This window comes from Rhincodon typus, chromosome 27 (genome assembly GCF_021869965.1).
Source record: "Rhincodon typus isolate 14 chromosome 27, sRhiTyp1.1, whole genome shotgun sequence".
Lineage (NCBI taxonomy): Eukaryota > Metazoa > Chordata > Chondrichthyes > Orectolobiformes > Rhincodontidae > Rhincodon > Rhincodon typus.
In genome coordinates this window covers 2,680,146-2,699,726 of record NC_063358.1, presented here as the reverse complement: position 1 = coordinate 2,699,726, position 19,581 = coordinate 2,680,146, and the positions used below count along the sequence as shown (strand labels likewise).

Genomic DNA, 19,581 nt, shown 5'->3' with positions numbered 1-19,581 from the left:
GGATTCTTTTTTGGTTCTTATTGCGTGGACGGGGTGTGAGGGATGAGTTGCGGGAGATGTGGGAGACACGGTTGAGGGTGTTCTCGACCACTGAGGGGGGGAAGTTACGGTCCTTGAAAAATGAGGACAACTGAGATGTACGGGAGTGGAATGCGATGGGGTTAGGGTTAGGTTAAAGGTGCTGTTCCATTGGGTAGAATTTTCCCAGTCGCTGAAAACTGTAGGCATCGGTGAGAAAGTTGGGACAATCGCGTGAGATTGTGACTGAGGAGCTTACCAACAACTAGAGCAAGAAGTCTCATTTCCCAAACAAGTGTGGAACAATTGGTTTGATCTGATTTATTATTGTGACGTGTATCAAGATATGGTGAAAAGTATTGTTTTGCTTGCTATCCAGACAATTTGTACCTTACGTAAGTACATCAGGGTACTAGAACAGAATGCAGAATATAGTGTTACAGCTACAGAGAAGGTGCAGGGAAAGATCAACTCTAATGTATGAGAGGTCCATTCATAAATCTAATAACAGTGGGGAAGATGTTGTTCTTGAATCTGTTGGTGCGTATCTTCAAATTTTTGTAACTTCTGCCCACTGGTAGAGGTTGGAAGATCATTATCAACTCCTTTGTCTATCCAACTGTTTCCTGCTCGGCCTGCTGTGTTCATCCAGCTCTACACCTTGTTATCTCAGATTCTCCAGCATCTGCAGTTCCTACTATCAGTGAAAGGAAGGCTGGTTTGCTGGATGGACTGGGCTATGTTCACAACTCTGTGCAGTTTCTTGCAGTCTTGGGCAAAGCATTTGCCATACCAAGTTGTGATGCAGCCAGATAGAATACTTTCTATGGTGCATCTACAAAAATTACTAAGGATCCTTGTGGACATGCCGAATTTCCTTAGCCTCCTGAGGAACTAGAGGCATTGGTGTGCTTTCTTGACTGCAGTCTAACTGGGGAGCCGTGAGAGGACTATTTACATACATTGACATCTCATTACAATCCAATATACTGTAATTAATATGCAGTTTCCTCTCCCCCTCCCCCAGATAGAATCCTGATGAAGACAATTCCCAACATGAAAGTCTGGGCAGATTCTTGGTGATTCCAGTTCACTGCTTGCTCCTCTGGACCTTCATCAATTACCAACATCTCAGGGCACACTCCGTGGGCAGTGACCGCACACAGCCCCCGTCCACCAGGAACCCCAGGTGCCCATCGGCAGAGTGCCAATTCTTCTGTGCCCAACACCTCTGGGACAATTGACAGGAACTGTGTGGGGCAGCTGTGAATGGCCAATGCCTTATTGGGTGCCCAGCTGAAGTTTAAAGATGGTGCCGGGAATCCCGGGAGATCCCGGCAATGGGCAGTGTTTCTGCCTGTGGTGAATGAATAAAGATGATGAACCTGGTGCAATAGTGAGGTGGTAAAAAGCTAATAAATTGAGCTTGAGATGAGAGTGCAGGAAAACTCACCAAGGCTCATAGAGGGAAAGAGTGCATGAAGCTCATCAAGACACGACACTTAGCTGATTTCTGGTAAGATTCAGCTCAAAATGCTCAGTCAGGGAGAGTTGTGCACTGTTTGGAATCTGATTAGCCAGAAGAAGCCAACATAGATTTCACAATATATTGGATCTCCTGGTGGGTCGAGAGGAATGCTGCCCCCAGGCCTGATAGGGCTCAGTGGGCATGTCCTCTCTCTTGATCACCCATGGAATAAAGCACTGTTCCCCAATTCCCCCTGCAATTAACCCCAGCACCCTCACAATCGCTCACATCTATTGGAGGAGGGGATGGCCTAGTGGCAGTGTCACTGGATGATTAACCCAGAGATCCAGGTACTGTTCAAGGGATCCTAGTTTTAATGCTGCCATGGCAATTTGTGGAATTTGAATTTAATAAAAAGAAGTCTGGAATTAGGAGACCAATGATAACCATTGCCAATTGTCAGAAGAACTCATCTGGTTCACTGATGTTCCTTTAGTCAAGGAAATCCATCATCCTTATCTGGTCTGAACTACGTCTGACTCCAGACCCATAGCAATGTGGTTGAGGGAGTAATGGGGTAGCACTTTCTTTGAGACTCCTACTCACAGCCCCCTCCAACACTAGTCAATGAGGGGAAATCTCTGGTAAACGATCTTTTGATCATTGGTCATCCATTTCATAAATAAACACAAAAACATTCTGTAAACATGCCACAGAAAGGTTCTTATTAAAACTGATTAATATTCTCTATAATTAATGACTGAACAGAAATCATTTCCAACTTTATTACGGTGATGCACGACAAATCAGCAATCATATTTGAATAATGATAAATTAAATTGTTCTAATTTAATTGTACGATGCTCATTCATAAGCTGAAGTCAGTGACAGAAGTACGAGCTGCTGTAATTATGGTGCAAAACCACTATTTGATTATCTCCCTAATTGTACAACATCCATATCTTAACTTGCCCCACAAACGTTTGGCTGTTTCTAGAGATATAGTTGGATACTTGTCCAGAATTGTTGAGGTAAAGCTCTTCAGTTTAAAATCTGTTCCTAGTGGAGTACTATCACTACCTTCAACCTCTGAGGCAGGAAAATACATTTTATTCAACACTCATTTATGCACAACGTCCTGGATGTATAAGATTGGTTGTAATTTGAAGTGTTCTAATATTTCCATCGTATTTAATGTGGGTTGTGCTCAGAAAGATGAAAAAATGTTAATCTTGGAGAATGGAGCAATTTCTGTTTCAGACACCCACCTTCAGTATTTGACATTCTGAGATTGGATATCACAGGCTTTGTGGCAGACCATTTTCCTCCATTCTAACTTAACGGCATACCATAACCCCAGCTCCATGGAACACTGCACACTACATTAGTGCAAACTTGTTCCAGTCTCTAAATCAGTGTCAGCTGGAAATGGATAACATGGAGTCATACCCAAGCAAACCAAAAACCCAAATAAAAACAGAAAGTGCTGTAGCAATTCCAGCAACATCTGCGGGGAATCAAGCAGAAAAGGACTTTCCTTTGAAAAAGTCTCATTGCACTTGCAATGTTCTGTTTCTCTCTCTACAGAAGCTGCCGGACCTGCTGAGCTTTTCCAAACAGCACCTTCAGTTTTTTAAAAATTTGATTTCCAGCTTCTGTGGTAATTTGCTTTTATACTTTAATTGAATCACGAGCATTCAAACATATTTGTTGTAGGATTCAAACATTCAGCAGACAAAATGTATTTTCATCCTATTAATCTCGGTTGGATATTAATCAAGAACCTAAAGAAAAAGATTTGTCTCAATCCACTATGCCATTATTTGAGAGTTTTTGAATGCATGTAGCACATTTGATTAGGACAAATTTCCTGCATATGCCATAAATTTGTATCATGGAAATGATTGGTTTATTAAAAGCAGTTAATCACACAGTTCAGAAAGTAAGCATTGATAAGCATTCAGCACACATGAGCAAATGTCATTATTTCCTTACTAGGTCCTTACACATAACATTTCCACTTAGGATTCCTGAGCTAAAACTGACAGCAAGGATTGTGGCCGATTTTAGTTCTTGAGATTAACAACATAGCTCTATGCTGCTCCTAACCCCAACCCTACTTTTAACCCTAACCTGTATGCTAATCTTAATCCTAACACTAACCCTATTTCCCTCCAATATCACCACTTTCACAGCAACAGCTGTGGATCCAGGGCAGGTCCTTAAGGAGCATATGATCCTTTCCATCGGATTTTCTCTTCTGTTTCATGAACGAGTAATTTTTAATGCTGAGATTGTTAAGATGAAAATCTAACTCCCATTGCTTGGAAAAGGAGAAGGTAGAAATTATTTGCATCAAGAAATTACCTTTAGATTCATAAATCCTTATTTGACACATCTCCCATCTAACCCTATTTGTTGCATTCTCATCAAATCTCTCAGTTTCTACTCTTTTCCAAAGTGCATCCAATTTTCATTTGAACTTAGTTCCATTGATTTTGCCGAATTTCTTTTATTCCAAAATTCATCTTCCCCAGGCTTTGTCTTTACTTCCAATTTCCTAGCTTTTCTGAAACGTTGCCTCCTTCTGTCACCTTCAGAGAGACACGGATTTCCGTTGTTTCATCAAAATGATTCCTATCTCACTCAATACCTAGCTGTAATTTTCCATGTTACTTTTTCAACCAAAGTACTAATATCACCACAAACATAATGTTCTGGTATTCAATATTTCACACAAAAAAAGGTTTTTGCCAGTGAGCCATTTATCTTCAATGCTGGACTGTTCTAAGTCCTGAACTAAACAGTTTTCTTTGAGAAATTATTCACTCTTCCCCATGTTTATAGACACCCACTGTTACAGTAGCTGTTTCAGAACCATATTTGTTCTTTACAAACATGTTGTATTTCCCAGAGTCTTCAGAAGTGACCTGTTGGATGGTGAAGTTAACAGTCATCTTGTCAACAGTGACCTGATAGCGCTCACCAGAAGGGATTGTGCGATCATTTTTCATCCATAATACCTCTGGAATGGGATCTCCAGAAATGGAACAAGATAAGCACAGAGCCTATTCAAGAGAACAAAATATTTTAACTTTACTTTTTGGTTGCTGTAGCATAATGCAGTTGTATAATATTTCACAGCAAAAAAACTTTGGCATGAATCTAGTCAATGTTCTCTTTAAAGATTTTGTCACACCACCATTGTTGCTGTATCTAATATCTGTGAAGGATATCAGGATTAAAGGATTCTACTGGAAGGTGAAAGAATCTGAAATGTGGAGATTTCCCTCAAAATAAATCCCAGTTGCACTGAGAACAATAAATGCTGGAGATCACAGCAGGTCAGACAGCATCCACTGAGAGACAGCAAGCTAACATTTCGAGTCTAGATGATTTCATCAGAGCGGAAGTGAAGTGTGGAGGGGGCAGCATTTACACAATGTTGGGGTGGGGGGAGGTGGTAGCTGGAGTGCTAGGGGAGAAAGGTTGTTGATAGTTGTAATAAGGTTTCGCTTTCTCCTTTTTAAAAACTGTTTTAGTTCTACCTCTCTATTATTCCTTTCTATGTTTATTTGACTCCCTCACAGTCCCTCTTTCCTCACAAATTCTTTATCCCTTTCAGCTATTACATTAAATAATTTGGGCTGTTAAGGCAGGATTTCACATATATGTAAACTCCACAGTAATCGCTGAATATATTAAATAGTCTTTGGGGGCTCCTGCTTTCCTCTGTCATGTTTTATAGAAATCAAGACATGGAAATAGACCATTTGGCCTCCCGGGTCAGTGCTGCTATTAACCTTCCACATGTCCAGTATTCTTAATTGCATTTACCTGCCTTGTTCACACACTACATTATTTACCTTTCCAACGACCGTCTACATAAACAACCACAATGTTGATACAATCTTTGTTTCAAATATGAACTCTGGTGGTGCATCTCACCATTCCTGTTCTGTTCTAAATATCTTTTGCTTTTATGGTCTTGGTTTTGATCCTTGCAATGAATGGAAACCATCTGTTTCTATGTCCTCTATGGAATCCCTTCACAATTCTAAACACACGCCCCCAAAAAAAACATGTAGCAGCATCCCACTGAGTCAACATCATCCAACCTTTGTTGCCTCAAACACCCTTCCTATCGTACCTGCATTCCAACATGGCATTAATAGCCCATTGCACCTCTCTTGGGTCCTCAATGTTATTTCTTATGCCTCCTATGCCTGCACATTTGAACACCACTTTCTCTAGGCCCATATTCAAACCACAGACCTAACTAGAGATCAAAAAGAGCTCAGAACACAACATGGTGGAAATCAATTCATATTATGCCAAATGACTATTTGTTAATATGCATTGTTCCCCACCCCACTCTATTATTTCCATGCATCTTAATCTTCTCCAATAGTCACCCTCGTGGTAATTTGTCAAAGTCTTTCTGAAGGTCTGTGTACACTGCATCCAACTCATCTATCATATCCATTCCTTCTCAGCATGACCTTTGTTAATGCAATCTGTGTTGTCTAATTTTAATAATTTTCTCTTCATCAACATTTTTTAATCAGTTCATATTTACTTCATGCTTCAAAATTGACAAGGGATTTACAATCCTTTGTCCAAGTGTTGTTGATAAGATAAAAGACACTAATTTCTTTTTCGTTTATTCATTTGTGGGATGTGGGCATTGCTGGCTGGCCAGCATTTATTGCCCATCCCTAGTTGCCCTGAGAAGGTGGTGGTGAGCTGCCTTACAGAACTGCTGCAGTCCACCTGCTGTGGGTTGACCCACAATGCTATTAGAGAGGGAATTCCAGGATTCAACGTCATTCACATCATTTGATAAGAGGAGCCAGGAACACCCAAGTGACTCTGGTAAACAGAGCTTTGATGCTTGTGGAATGACTAAAATAATTAAAGTTTGTTTTAGCCTGTATAATTGATTGTGAAGCATTATCCTGCCTATGTTGCACTTAAAAACAAATGTATATCTTTTAGTGATGGAACTTGGAACATCCCTGAGGCTTCTGCTATGGCTATTTTTTGGACGGCTTGCCTTAAATGTACAAAATAATCTGACCCCTGAAAATGACCATGACCTGTTAAGAGGTACTCAATTTGCATTAAGGTGGAAAATACCGTGTTGAACCACAGGCAAATTGCATACAACAGATTAGAGTGTGGATAGCAATCACTGGTGTGGAAGCAAAACAAAGTTGCTGGAAAAGCTCAGCAGGTCTGGCAGCATCTGTGAAGGGAAAAAACAGAGTTAATGTTTTGGGTTTTACAGGTGCTGCCAGACCTGCTAAGCTTTTCCAGCAACTTTGTTTTTGTTCCTGATTTACAACATCCGCAGTTCTTTCGGTTTTTACTGGTGTAGAAGAGACTGTCAAATTATAGACACAGTGATCCAGGGATGGAGAATGAAATTTATATAAACTAACACAGAAATTCCTCCATTGTAGTCACTCCTGGTGGGTAAAGAAATAATTGGAATGGGACTGGATTACATTTTATTTTTATTTTGCCAAATTTCATTGGAATGGGGACCTGGCCACCTGTTGCTCGCTATCTCCTCTGTATAAATGAGATTGAGGTGAGACTCTTGGAAATCCTACTCATTCTCGCTTTTTTTCTGAATATTAGATATATCTGCATTTGGCAGGTGAAAGAATAATTTAAGACTCAACCCCCTCAGAACTTGGGCCAGCTGCAATTTTACTGCTGCCATTGGGATAATGAAGGTTTGAATTGGTTGCTTTTAACAAGACATTGTTGAAAAAAATCTTTGGCTGATGGCGATAGCAAAATCATTCACGGCAAAGATCTGTGGGGATTGTCAATCCCTTTCCTGGGACAGAGCCAACAAGCAGCTTGAAGTTTGCTCATGGATATGACTGCTACTTTTCATAGAATTCCTACGGTGTGGAAACAGGCCCTTCGGCCCAACAAGTCCACACCGATCCTCAGAGCATCTCACCCAGACCCATCCCCTAATACACCCCTGAACACTACGGGCAATTTCCCATGGACAATCCACGTAACCTGCACATCTTTGGACTGTGGGAGGAAACTGGAGCACCCGGAGGAAACCCAAGCAAAGACAGGGAGTACGTGCAAACTCCACACAGACAGTCGCCTGAGGGTGGAATCGAAGCCGGGTCCCTGGCGCTGTGAGGCAGCAGTGCTAACCACTGAGCCACCGTGCATGTAATTAGCAAATTATCAAAATTAATAGATTATCAGAGAAACTAATCTTATAGATTCACTGAATACAAACATGTCACCAAGAGTACAGTTATCTATATTGATGGCAATATTAGACACATGGATGAAATGAGACAGCATTACAGGCACACTGCACATTTCCACTGAAAATTAACACTGACCCATGGACTGGGGGTGAAATTAGTTGGACATGTGTTGGTAGTTCACCTTCCCTGAATCTGCTGCTGCATTCAATAAACATCGTGCATTCCAGCTACAAGTGAACAGCTAAGTATCAAATTAATCAGTTTGAATCAATAATTAATGGGTCAGACTTTAATGGTTCTGAAAATTGAGCCATTAGTTTGCTCATGAGCAGATGTTGTATATGAAACATTACATGCTACCTGGAAACCCATCTCCCAATGTATACAAAAGAATGACAGCTTTTGACAATAACTACAAAAGCTGACATACTTTTATTGGCAATGGATACTGTACTGTACAGATGTAATAATACTAAACAAACGTTAAAGAAACACTAAGCATTAAGCATAGCGATTACAACAAACACTATAAAACACGGCATGAAACTTTGATTGTTCTGAGCTTATATTTCTAATCTTTACCTTATTCTCCATGATGTTAACAACATCAGGTAGACCCTTGACCACTTTAGCTCTATCTGAAAGAAGAAAAAAATCAAAGTATTATGTTGGAAGTCCAACAAGTGACTGAATTAGGATCTGAGTGAAAAGAAGCTCCTTGAAACTCCCAGTCTATTTGTTCTGCAAAAAACATATAACAAGGAAGGTGTAGACAGTTTGGGTGGACAGTCCCTTCCCTTAGATACCTGTCTTTGTTCAAAGCTACTGATGGATGCTAGATTGCTCTTTTCCCTTCAATTGTGACATGAAGGAAGTTGGGACGCCTCGAGGCAGGTGATGGACAGGTGGTATTGTCACTGGACTAACAACCCAAAGATCTAGGAAATGTTCTGGGGACCGGACTTTAGGGGATACAGCTTGATGTTTGAAACAGAAATCAGGAATCAAAAGTATAATGATGACCTCAAAACCACTGTCAATTGCCCAAAAAATCCATCAGGTTCACTAATGCTTATTCAGGAGGGAAATCCGAAATCCTTACAGACATGAAAACCCATCTTCACATTATGGATATGTTCCATCGTGTTGTGTGGCACCATCACCGTGCTAAATGGGATAGATTTTTATCCGATCCAGCAAATCAAGACTAGGCACCTACAAGGTGCTGTGGGCCATCAGAAGTGCAGAATTGTATTCCAGTACAATCTGCAATTTCATCACCTGGTATATTCCCCACTCGATCGCTACCATCAATACTGGAGAGTGCAGGAGGGCATGCCAGGAACAGTCCCAGACATGCCTAAAAATGAGGTGTCAACTTAGTGAAGCTACCAAACAGGACTACTTGTGTGCCAAACAGCATAAGCAGCGAGTGAGAGACAGACCTAACAGATTCTACAACCAATGGATTAGATCTAAGCCCTGAGGTACTGCCACACTCAGTTGTGAATGGTGGTGGACAATTAAACAACTTACTGGTGGAGAAAGCTCCACAAGTATCCCATCCTCAATGATGGGACAGCTCAGCACATCAGTGCAAAAGATAAGGCTGAAGCATTTGCAGCAGCCTTCAGCCAAAGTGCCAAGTGGATGATTTATCTCGGCTTCCTCCAGTGGTCTCAGCATAACAGATACCAATCATCAGCCAATTTGATTTACTCTGCGTGATATTAAAAAATGACGAAAGACATTAGATACTATTATGTACCCTGACAACATTCTGGCAGTAGTACTGAAGACTTGTGCTCCAGAACTTGCCTCTCTCCTAGCCCAGCTCTTGCAGTACAGCTACAGCATTGGCATCTATATAATGCAGAAAATTGCCAAGATATATGTGCTGTATACAAAAAGCAGAACAAATACAACCAGGCCAGTAAAGTGATGGAAGGTGTCGTCAACAGTGCTATCAAGCAGCACCTGCTCAGCAATAACCTGCTCAGAGACGCGCAGTTTGGGTTCTGCCAGGGCCACTCAACTCCTTACCTCATTACAGCCTTGGTTCAAACATGGACAACAGAGTTGAGTTCCAGAGATGAGGTGTGAGTGACAGCCCTTGATGTCAATACAGCGATTGACTGAGTATGACATCAAGGAGTCTGAGCAAAATTGAAATCAATAGGAATCAGAGAAAAAACTCTCTGCTGTTTGGAGAAATACCTGACATGTAGGAAGATTGTTGTGGCTGTTAGAGAACAATGATCTCAGCTCCAGGACAGGGGATCACTGCGGGAGTGCCTCAGGGTAACGTCCTAGGCTGATCCATCTTCAGCTGCTTCATCAATGGCCTTCCCTCCATCATATGGTCAGAAGTGAGGATTATCACTATTTGGAACTCATCAGATATTGAAGAAGTCCATGTCCAAATGCAACCAGACCTTGACAATAGCCATCCTTGAACAGACAATTTACAAGAAACATTCATGTTACAGGCAATGATCATCTCCAACAGGTGAGAATATAACCATTGCTCTGTGATTTTCAGTGGCATTACCATCGCTGAATCTCCCATTATCAACATCTCTGAGGCTACCACTGACCTAAGACTTGATTGGACCAGCCATGTAAATACAATGGTTACAAGAACAGGTCAAAGACTCAGATTCCTGCACGAGTAACTCACCTCCTGACTCCCCAAAGCCTGTCCACCTTCTACAAGGCACAAGTCAGGACTGTGATGGACAACACTGAAGAAGCTTGACATCAGATCAGCTTGTTTGATTGACCATGTCCACAAACATCCACTTTCCCCACCACTGACGCTCAGTAGCAGCAGTGTGTACCATCTATAAGATGCACTGCAGAAATTCACCAAAGTTCCTCAGACAGCATCTTCTAAACCCACAACCATTTCCATCTAGGAGGACAAGGGCAGCAAATTCATGGGAACACCACCACCTTCAAGTTCCCCTCCAAGCCACTCCCCACCCTGACTTGGAAATATATCGCCATTCCTTCACTGTCGCTTCCTCAGGGCATTGTGGTTCTACCTACAGCACATGGACTGCAGTGGTTCAAGAAGGCAAGTCACTACTACCTTCTCAAGGACAACTAAGGATGGGCAATAAATGCTGACCCAGCCAGCGATGTCCAAGTCCCATGAGTGATTGTAAAAAATCAAGGATAAGATTTTTACACGTGTCTTGTAAGTGAGCCCTGGAACACCTTTTCCCAAAAGTGGAAACTCAAAGAGTGAAAATTAATTCTTTTACTCAAATTACCGGCAAGATGCCACCCAACAATTCTGGCATCCTGTCCGATGGTGAATGATAGTGTCAGTGCTGAAATAGAGCAAAGGCAAGATGTTCCACCCAATGTCCTGCCTGATATTAACATGAATGGAATTTCCACTTTGGCACCAATACTCCCCACTGAAGTTAGAAATGAATACTCCCCAACTGGCATTGACCTAAGGATGATTCAGACGATGATGGTAAAGCCTAAAGGGAGACTTCAGTTGGAGGAAGCCAAAGAGAATCAGAATTAATGTTTATATGTGGGCAATTACTGCTTGTTTCACCTTGTCATTTTTTCAATGCTGTTGTTTTATAATGGGGCTGATGTGTTGATCAGACTCAACTTGGACCTTAAAAAACAATGTAAACCTGACATCAATCATGAGCTATTTAAATTGGAATGGGATGATTTTTGGTTGGATTGGTGTATATCAATATGGGGGAAGGGCAGGAGACTGGCTCCAGGTAATTGAACAAGTACAGGCATGATGGGCCAAATAGCCTCCTTTTGCATAGTAACAAATCAATGATTCTATTATTTGTGGCTGTCACCCACACTCAAACTGGGAGATACACTCTGAATACAATAGCCCTTAAGGTGAGTGTTTTCACACACAGGTTTGAACAAGACTTCTTTGCTACTCAGAATCTCCAACCAAGGCTATACACCAGATACATTGATGACATTTTCTTCCTTTGGACTCATGGTGAGGAATCACTGAAACAATTATATAGCGATATCAACAAGTTTCACCCCACCATAAGACTTACCATGGACTACTCTTCAGAATCAGTCTCATTCTTGGACACACGCATCTCCATCAGGGTCGAACACCTCAGTAAATCACTCTACCACAAGCCCATGGATAACCTCATGATGCTGCATTTCTCTAGCTTCCACCCTAAACATCTGAAAACAGCCATCCCCTACAGACAAGCCATACGCATACACAGGATCTGTTCAGACGAGGAGGAATGAGACAGACACCTGAAGGTGTTGAAAGACCCCCTCACAGGAACAGGATACGATGCTCAACTCATTGATCACCAGTTCCGACGTGCTACAGCGAAAAACCATAATGACCTCCTCAGAAGACAGACATGGGATACGTCCGATAGGATACCTTTCATTTTCCAGTACTTCCCGGGAGCAGAGAAACTACACCATGTTCTTTGCAGCCTTCAACATATTATTGATGACGATGAGCACCTCACCAAGATCTTCCCCACACCTCCACTTCTCGCCTTCAAATAACCACCAAACCTTAAACAGACCATTGTTTGCCGCAAACTACCCAGCCTTCAGGACAACATTGACCACAACACTATACAATCCTGTTATGGCAACCTCTGAAAGACATGTCAAATCTTCGACATGGACACTACCATCACACATGGGAACACCACCCACCACGTACACAGCAAATACTGATGTGACTCGGCCAACGTTGTCTGTCTCATATGTGCAGGTAAGGATGCCCTGAGGTATAGTATATTAGCGAGACCATGCAGATGCTGCAACAACAGATGAATGGACACCGCACAACAATTGCCAAGCAAGTGGGATACACAACAATGCAGAGTCGCCGAGCAGAGGCTGACAGCCAAGTTTAGTACCCATGAGGATGGCCTCAACCAGGATCTTGGGTTCATGTCGCACTACAGGTGACTCCACCACACTATACAGTCTCTCTCTCTCTCTCATACACACACACACACACACACATCCTCTCTCATACACACAATCTCTCAAGCACTCACATGCATGCTCACAAGCACTCAAATCTCTCACATGCACACAACACATGCATATACACAGACTCTCTCTCTCTCCCTCACACACACTCTCCCTCTCCTACACAAACACACACACTCTCACTCTCCCTCACTCACACACACACACACACACACACACACAACATGTGAATCTATGGAATGATCCATTCTATTGCAGATACATTCTATTTTCTTCAAAAAGCGCACAATTTATATACAGTCAATTGGTGTTTTATAAATTCCTACTTTAGAAATAAAACCAGTCTGACTCCAAACCAAAACACAAACAGATTCTAAACAAGGCCTCTCACCTAACATGCACTGTCTGACATAAAATGTCACCTCTTATTTACACTGATAAAACCTTTAGTTTTCTCAGGACAGTGACTTGAAAGGAATTTGGGGATTTACAAATACATATAAATCAATTAAAATCATCTAACTGATTGAAGATTTAACAGCATCTTAGGTTTGTTTAGTACATCCTCATCAGTGGTGTGACCCTTTGATCTTTTATTTATAAATTCTGTGTCGGATACTACCTCTCTCATTAACACCTGAAGAAGGAGCGAGGCTCCATAAGCTTGTGTTTTCAAATAAACCTGTTGGACTATAACCTGGTGTTGTCTTATTCCCTCTCAAAAGGTACAGAGTTTATTCCTGCATTGCTCAAATAAAGTTTGGACCTTCTCACTGACAAAACCCTTTGTAATCACCAAAACACTTAGCTGATAGGTTCTGAGTCCCCCGATTATTGAAGACCCAAAGCCTCTGCTTGCTCATTGCTGAGCAGGTGGACAGTTTAGAAGGAGTCAGCCTTTCACTGCAACTCTTGGAGGTGGATGTGCTTTCAGTCCAAAAATTAAAATGTTCTTTGGGGCAGGGTGACCAACTTGTCAGAAATAAAATAAAGAGCACTTTGCCCTTGTGAGATGGATGAGGGGGGTTGTCTGGTGATTCTCAGACTCAGACTACCACAGCAGTTTGACAAATAAGTCATGAAAATGTGTTTTTTTAAGGACATTAGACAAAGAGTGAAAATAAGGGAAAGCTAAAATAAAGGACACTTGGTCACCTTGCCGTTATGCATCTTATGACCAGAAGCAACAGCTGTCATTCATCTGAGCAGTGCATTTCTCTTCTCCTTAAGAGGGAAACAATTGTTTTGTTGTTCCTCTGAAACTGCAGCTCCGCCAATATTGATACAGTTCCTTGTTGAACTCAAAACTTATTTAAATATCTCCCACTCAAACATTCTTTCTCAGGTCCTCCAAGTCATGAATTCCTCAGCACCCCTGCTCCTGAAACTGTATTTACAAATTTTGAGATTTTAAAACTTGCAGCATCATGTTATTATTCAAATTTCATCATTTAGTTTCTCTACTGACGCTTGTCAATAGTGGAGCTGTCTAGGGATGTTAGGAGGGAATAATTAGACTCAGTGTTTGCAGCTATCATGTCACCTTTTACCTCTCCACCTCCAGCTCATGTCTTTAAATTTTCCTCATGCTTATTAAAACCTCTCACTCTGAAGGGAGACAATATTCAATGGGAGAAAGAAGCTTTAAAGAAAACAGTTAGATAGTTAGAAGTATGTAATTGGAATTAGTTGAGATATGGAAATTTTCTCTCTTTAATTTTGAAACTTCTTTATCCCAGTGATAGAAAATGATTTGAAAGCTGTTCCTTATTTGAGTGAGTTGTATTTGATTGAATTTACTTACGTTTTTCTGCAAATGCTGCCTGCCTGAAAAATAGATATATCAAAATCAGGAAACACTGAATAATTTGTTGTTGGAAGCACATAACTGGTTAGACAAGTACAAAAGAAATTATCAGTAAATGCAAACAATTGGCTACTACTGAAGGTTCAGCTGTGGCCTAGTCTCAGCTCTTGGCTGGAAAGTTGTGAGTTTGAGTCCTTCTCCAGTGAGGTGAACACAAAATGCATCTTAACTCCCCCTGAGAGAGTGCTCCATATTTTGTTGAATGCAATGTTAAACCAAGGCCTTGTTTATTCTCTCATTCGAATGTAAAATAACATGCAACAGCTACCATCTTGAAAGAGCAGAAGAGTTCCTTTCAATGTCCTGGTTAATATTTACCCCTCCACCCCGCTCCAGTCCAATATCTCCAACTGATGTAGGGTCTTGACCACATGCTACTTTCGTTGAGCTTTCTGTGCTCAGAATAGTTACTTTTTTTCCTCCCAGTATGGTGGCTACCCTTCATTTCTTCATCGGGTATAACTTACTGCAGTACATTTGAAGTTGTGAGAAGTGCCATATAAATGTAAGCTTTTTTTAAAAAAGAGATACTTATAAGGCTTTAGAACATAGAACATAGAACATAGAACATTATGGCGCAGTACAGGCCCTTCGGCCCTCGATGTTGCGCCGACCTGTGAAACCAATCTGAAGCCCATCTAACCTAAACTACTTCATTATCATCCATATGTTTATCCAATGACCATTTAAATGCCCTTAAAGTTGGCGAGTCTACTATTTTTGCAGGCAGGGCATTCCACGCCGTTACTTCTCTCTGAGTAAAGAACCTGGCTTCGATTCCACCCTCAGGTGACTGTGTGGAGTTTGCATGTTCTCCTCGTGTCTGTGTGGGTTTGCTCCAGGTGCTCCGGTTTCCTCCCACTGTCCAAAGATGCGTAAGCTAGGTGGATTGGCCATGCTAGATTGCCTGTAGCGTTCAAGGTTGTGTAGATTAGGTGGGTTATAGGGGGATGAGTCTGGGTGGGATGCTCCAAGGGTCGGTGTGGACTTGTTGGGCCAAAGGGCCTATTTCCACACTGTAGGGATTCTATGATTCTATGTTGATAAAAGCTCTTGAACAAATATCCACCTAATTGGGACCGGATAAATAGGGAAAGATAGGTCCAAAGCCAGTTTGAGGTCCCATTTATAGAAGTTGTTCTTGACTAGCTGCAATATTGGTTATTCACGCTGTAGTCAGTATTCTCAGGGTCTTAGCAACGAAACCTTAAAAGAACTTTCAGAGCCCATCAGCAGGAAGACATATTTTATTGTTCTTTTTAAAAATTATTGTGGATCCAGGAGGTTCAGTGTTTGCGTTGTGACTAATGGATGTGAAGTTACAAGCATTGTATTCATTATGTCCAAGTGAGTTGGGTCCCAAATATTAAAACACAAATTGGTCAATTAGAGCTTAAATATATTTGTATTTCAAAAAGAAAGACTTTATAAAGACATAGGGTAGACTTGCATCATCTATTGAATAGGATCTGAATTTTATTGTGTCTCAGATTAATGCAGTTTTAAGAGGACTGGAATATATGGAGATGTATAGAGAGCTTGAAAGAAATAAAAAGAATTAAAGACCAGTGAGCCTGATGTCAGTTTAGGGAAGATATTAGAATCCATTATCAAGGATTTTATAGCACAGCAGTGAGAAAACTGTGATAGAATCGACACGGTCAGCATGGATTTACAAAAGGGGAATCATGCTTTACAAATCCACTGGAATTTTTTGAGAATTTAATTAGTAGAGTTGATGATGGGGACCCAGTGAATGGTTTATTTGGACTTTCAGAAAACTTTCAACAAAGTCCCACATAAGAGATTTAGTGTAAAATTAAAGCACATGGGACTGGGGGCAATGTATTGAAATGGATAGAAGACAGACATGAGGAGGGGTATTAATAAATGGATCTTAGAACATAGAACATAGAATATAGAACATAGGACAGTACAGCAAAGTACAGGCCCTTCGGCCCACGATGTTGTGCCGACCTATTATCCTACTAAGGTCAAGCTACCCTACATTTTACTATCCTCCATGGGCCTATCCAACAGTCGCTTAAAAGTCTCTAAAGTATCTGACTTCACTACCACTGCCGACAGTGCATTCCACACACCCACCACTCTATGTGAAGAACCTACCTCTGACATCTCCCCTATACCTTCCTCCAATCACCTTAAAATTATGCCCCCTCGTAATAGTCATTTCCACCCTGGGAAAAAGTCTCTGACTAACCACTCTATCTACACCTCTCATCATCTTGTACACATCTATCAAGTCACCTCTCATCCTTCTTCGCTCCGATGAGAAAAGCCCTAGCTCCCTCAGCCTTTCCTCGTAAGACCTGCCCTCCTCTTCTTCTGAATGGCTGGTAGTGACTAGTGGGGTACCACAAGGATCAGTACTTGGACCCCAGTTATTCACAATATATATTAATGATTTAGGTGAGGGAACTAAATGTAATATCTCCAACTTTGCAGGTGACACAAAGCTGGGTGGAAGGGTGAGCTATGAGGTGGATGCCAAGATGTTGCATGTGATTTAGACAGGCTGAGTGAGTGGGCAAATGCATCGCAGATATAGGATGATGTGGATAGATGCGAGGTTATCTATTTTGGTAGCAAAATGGAAAGGCAGATAATTATTTGATTAGCTGTAAATTGAGAGAGAGGAAGGTTCAACAAGACCTGGGTGTCCTCAATCACCAGTTGCTGAAGGTAAGCATGCAGGTGCAGCAGGCAGCAAAGAAGGCAAATGGTATGTTGGCTTTCATAACAAGAGGATTTGAGTACAGAAGCAGGGATGTCTTACTGCAATTATACAGGGGCTTGGTAAGGCCACATCTGGAATATTGTGTGCAATTTTGGTCTCCTTATCTGAGGGAGGGTGTTTTTTGCTATAGAGGGAGCACAGCAAATGTTTACTAGATTGATTCCTGGCAAAGTAGAACTGATGTTTGAGAAGAGATTGAGTTGGTTAGGATTGTATTTGCTGGAGTTTCAAAGGATGAGGGGAGATCTCAAAGAAATGTATCAAATTCTAACAGGACCAGGCGGGTTAGGTACAGGAAGGATGTTCCCAATGGTGGAATCCAGAACCATGCATCATAGTTTAAGGATAAGGACCTTTTAGGGTTGAGATGAGGAGAAATTTTTTCACCTAGAGAGTGGAGATCCTGAGGAATTCACTGCCACAGAAAGTGGCTGAGGCCAAAACATTCAGAAGGAGGCAGATGTAACTCTTGTGGTTAAAGAGATCAAGGAATATGGGAAGAGGGTGAGATTAGGGTATTGAGCTCGATGATCAGCCATGATCATATTGAATGGTGGAGCAGCTTAGAGGGATTGAATAGTCTATTCTTTTATGTTCTACTCCTATCTTCTATATTTCTATATGTTACTACCACAATTAAATGAGGGATTACATTGAAATGTAAAAAGATGAGAGAAATTGATGAAAGGGAAACTTACTTTAGTCGTTGATGTTCTGTTATTGCTTCATTAAATACTGAAAGAAAATCCAACAAATCAGATATCAGGACTTAAGCCCTGAACAATAATGGTATACTGCATCTCCAACGTTTAAAAGAAATGAAGGAATGTACATAAAATAATAGTTTCATACCTTGTTCTGATAAATTAAGGACTCGTTTATGTGTCTCTTTACCATCAAACAGATCCAGGGTATACTTCCCTTTGTCTGCTTCAGTAGGATTGTAGATCTGCAGCCAAATGTGTTCATCATCAAATCCCATTCTCCTTCTTTCTTGAGACTCCAGGCATTTGTTGCTGAAAATCATATGTGGCTTTTAGCTGCTATGAAAGAATTCCATCACCGTAAACAAATCTGGAGTGTCAGCTTCACCGCACCAAGGCTGTTTTGGGCCATATTTTACTGTATGGGAGTTTCATAAGCCAGGAGCAGGTGATTGTACCAAGGGATCAGCAGCTGATATTTGTATTGGCTGCCTCATCCTGTACAGGTACCTTCACATGTCGCAAAAATGAAGAGAATCGTATCAAGTATTCTGCTGAATCCCTTGAATATTTCACACACTTCATTTGTGATCACTATCAAAGAACTGCAGCCAATTTGCCAAATGTCAGAAGTTTTACTTTTAAATTTTTTACTGGGGAGGTGATGGCTGAGTGGTATTATTGGTGGACTGTTAATCCAGAGACCCAGATAATGTTCTGGGGACCTGGGTTTAAATCCTGCCACGGCAGATGGTGGAATTTGATTTCAATAAATATCTGGAGTTAAGAGTCTAATGTTGACTATGAATCCATTGCTGATTGTTGGAAAAACCCATCTGGTTCACTAATGCCCTTTAGGGAAGGAAACTGCCATCCTTACCTGGTCTGGCCTACATGTGACTCCAGACCCACAGCAATGTGGTTGACTCTGAACTGCCCTCTGGGCAATTAGGGATGGTCAATAAATGCTGCCTAGCCAGTGATGCCCTCATCCCATGAATGAATTAAAAGAAAATTTAATACTTTCTGAAATCTATTTAAGACATTTCACTTACTTTAAATACCAGGTCTTTTTCATATATTCCATGTTACACTTTGTTAAGGAATATAGCTTTATTCCATCAGCCGTGCCCTGTACTTTCAGTTCTGAAGCTGAAGCGCCTGTGGATAGGAGAAAGTGTAATTAAGTTGATTAATTTTAGCTCACTTCAATGAGGAACACTGGGTATTAACAAAAATCTTAATGTGAACTTGCTCTAAAAATAAATCAGCGTGCTGGAGGATGTTGTTACAAATAGGTTAGAGATACCCAACAATAATAAAATTACATTTCTTTAGCTCCTTATAAGGTTTCCATACGCCTAGGTTTTTCGGTAACAATAATGAGGAAATGAACAGTGCCCATAGACATTTATCTTGTGAAACTGAATCTGAATATGTGCAGTTAAATGTGGAAATGTAAAAGTTCCTGTCAGTGATACTTAGCTTCTCCAGGCCATACTCTGGTCAAGTTTCCTTAGTCT

General features: G+C 41.1%; 1 protein-coding gene across 1 annotated transcript in view; it reads right to left on the bottom strand.

The window, feature by feature from the left end:
• Positions 1-3,253: 3,253 nt before the first annotated feature.
• Positions 3,254-19,581, bottom strand: part of LOC109933070 (myomesin-3-like) — a 64,912-nt gene continuing 48,584 nt past the window's right edge. Inside the window, exons 19-24 of the mRNA XM_048612910.1 lie at positions 19,114-19,219; positions 18,207-18,370; positions 18,053-18,089; positions 14,534-14,556; positions 8,323-8,378; positions 3,254-4,554 (exon numbers count right to left, since the gene is read on the bottom strand). Coding sequence (XP_048468867.1) covers positions 4,312-4,554; positions 8,323-8,378; positions 14,534-14,556; positions 18,053-18,089; positions 18,207-18,370; positions 19,114-19,219 — 629 coding nt within the window. The 3' untranslated portion in view covers positions 3,254-4,311. The remainder of the gene's footprint in view (positions 4,555-8,322; positions 8,379-14,533; positions 14,557-18,052; positions 18,090-18,206; positions 18,371-19,113; positions 19,220-19,581) is intronic.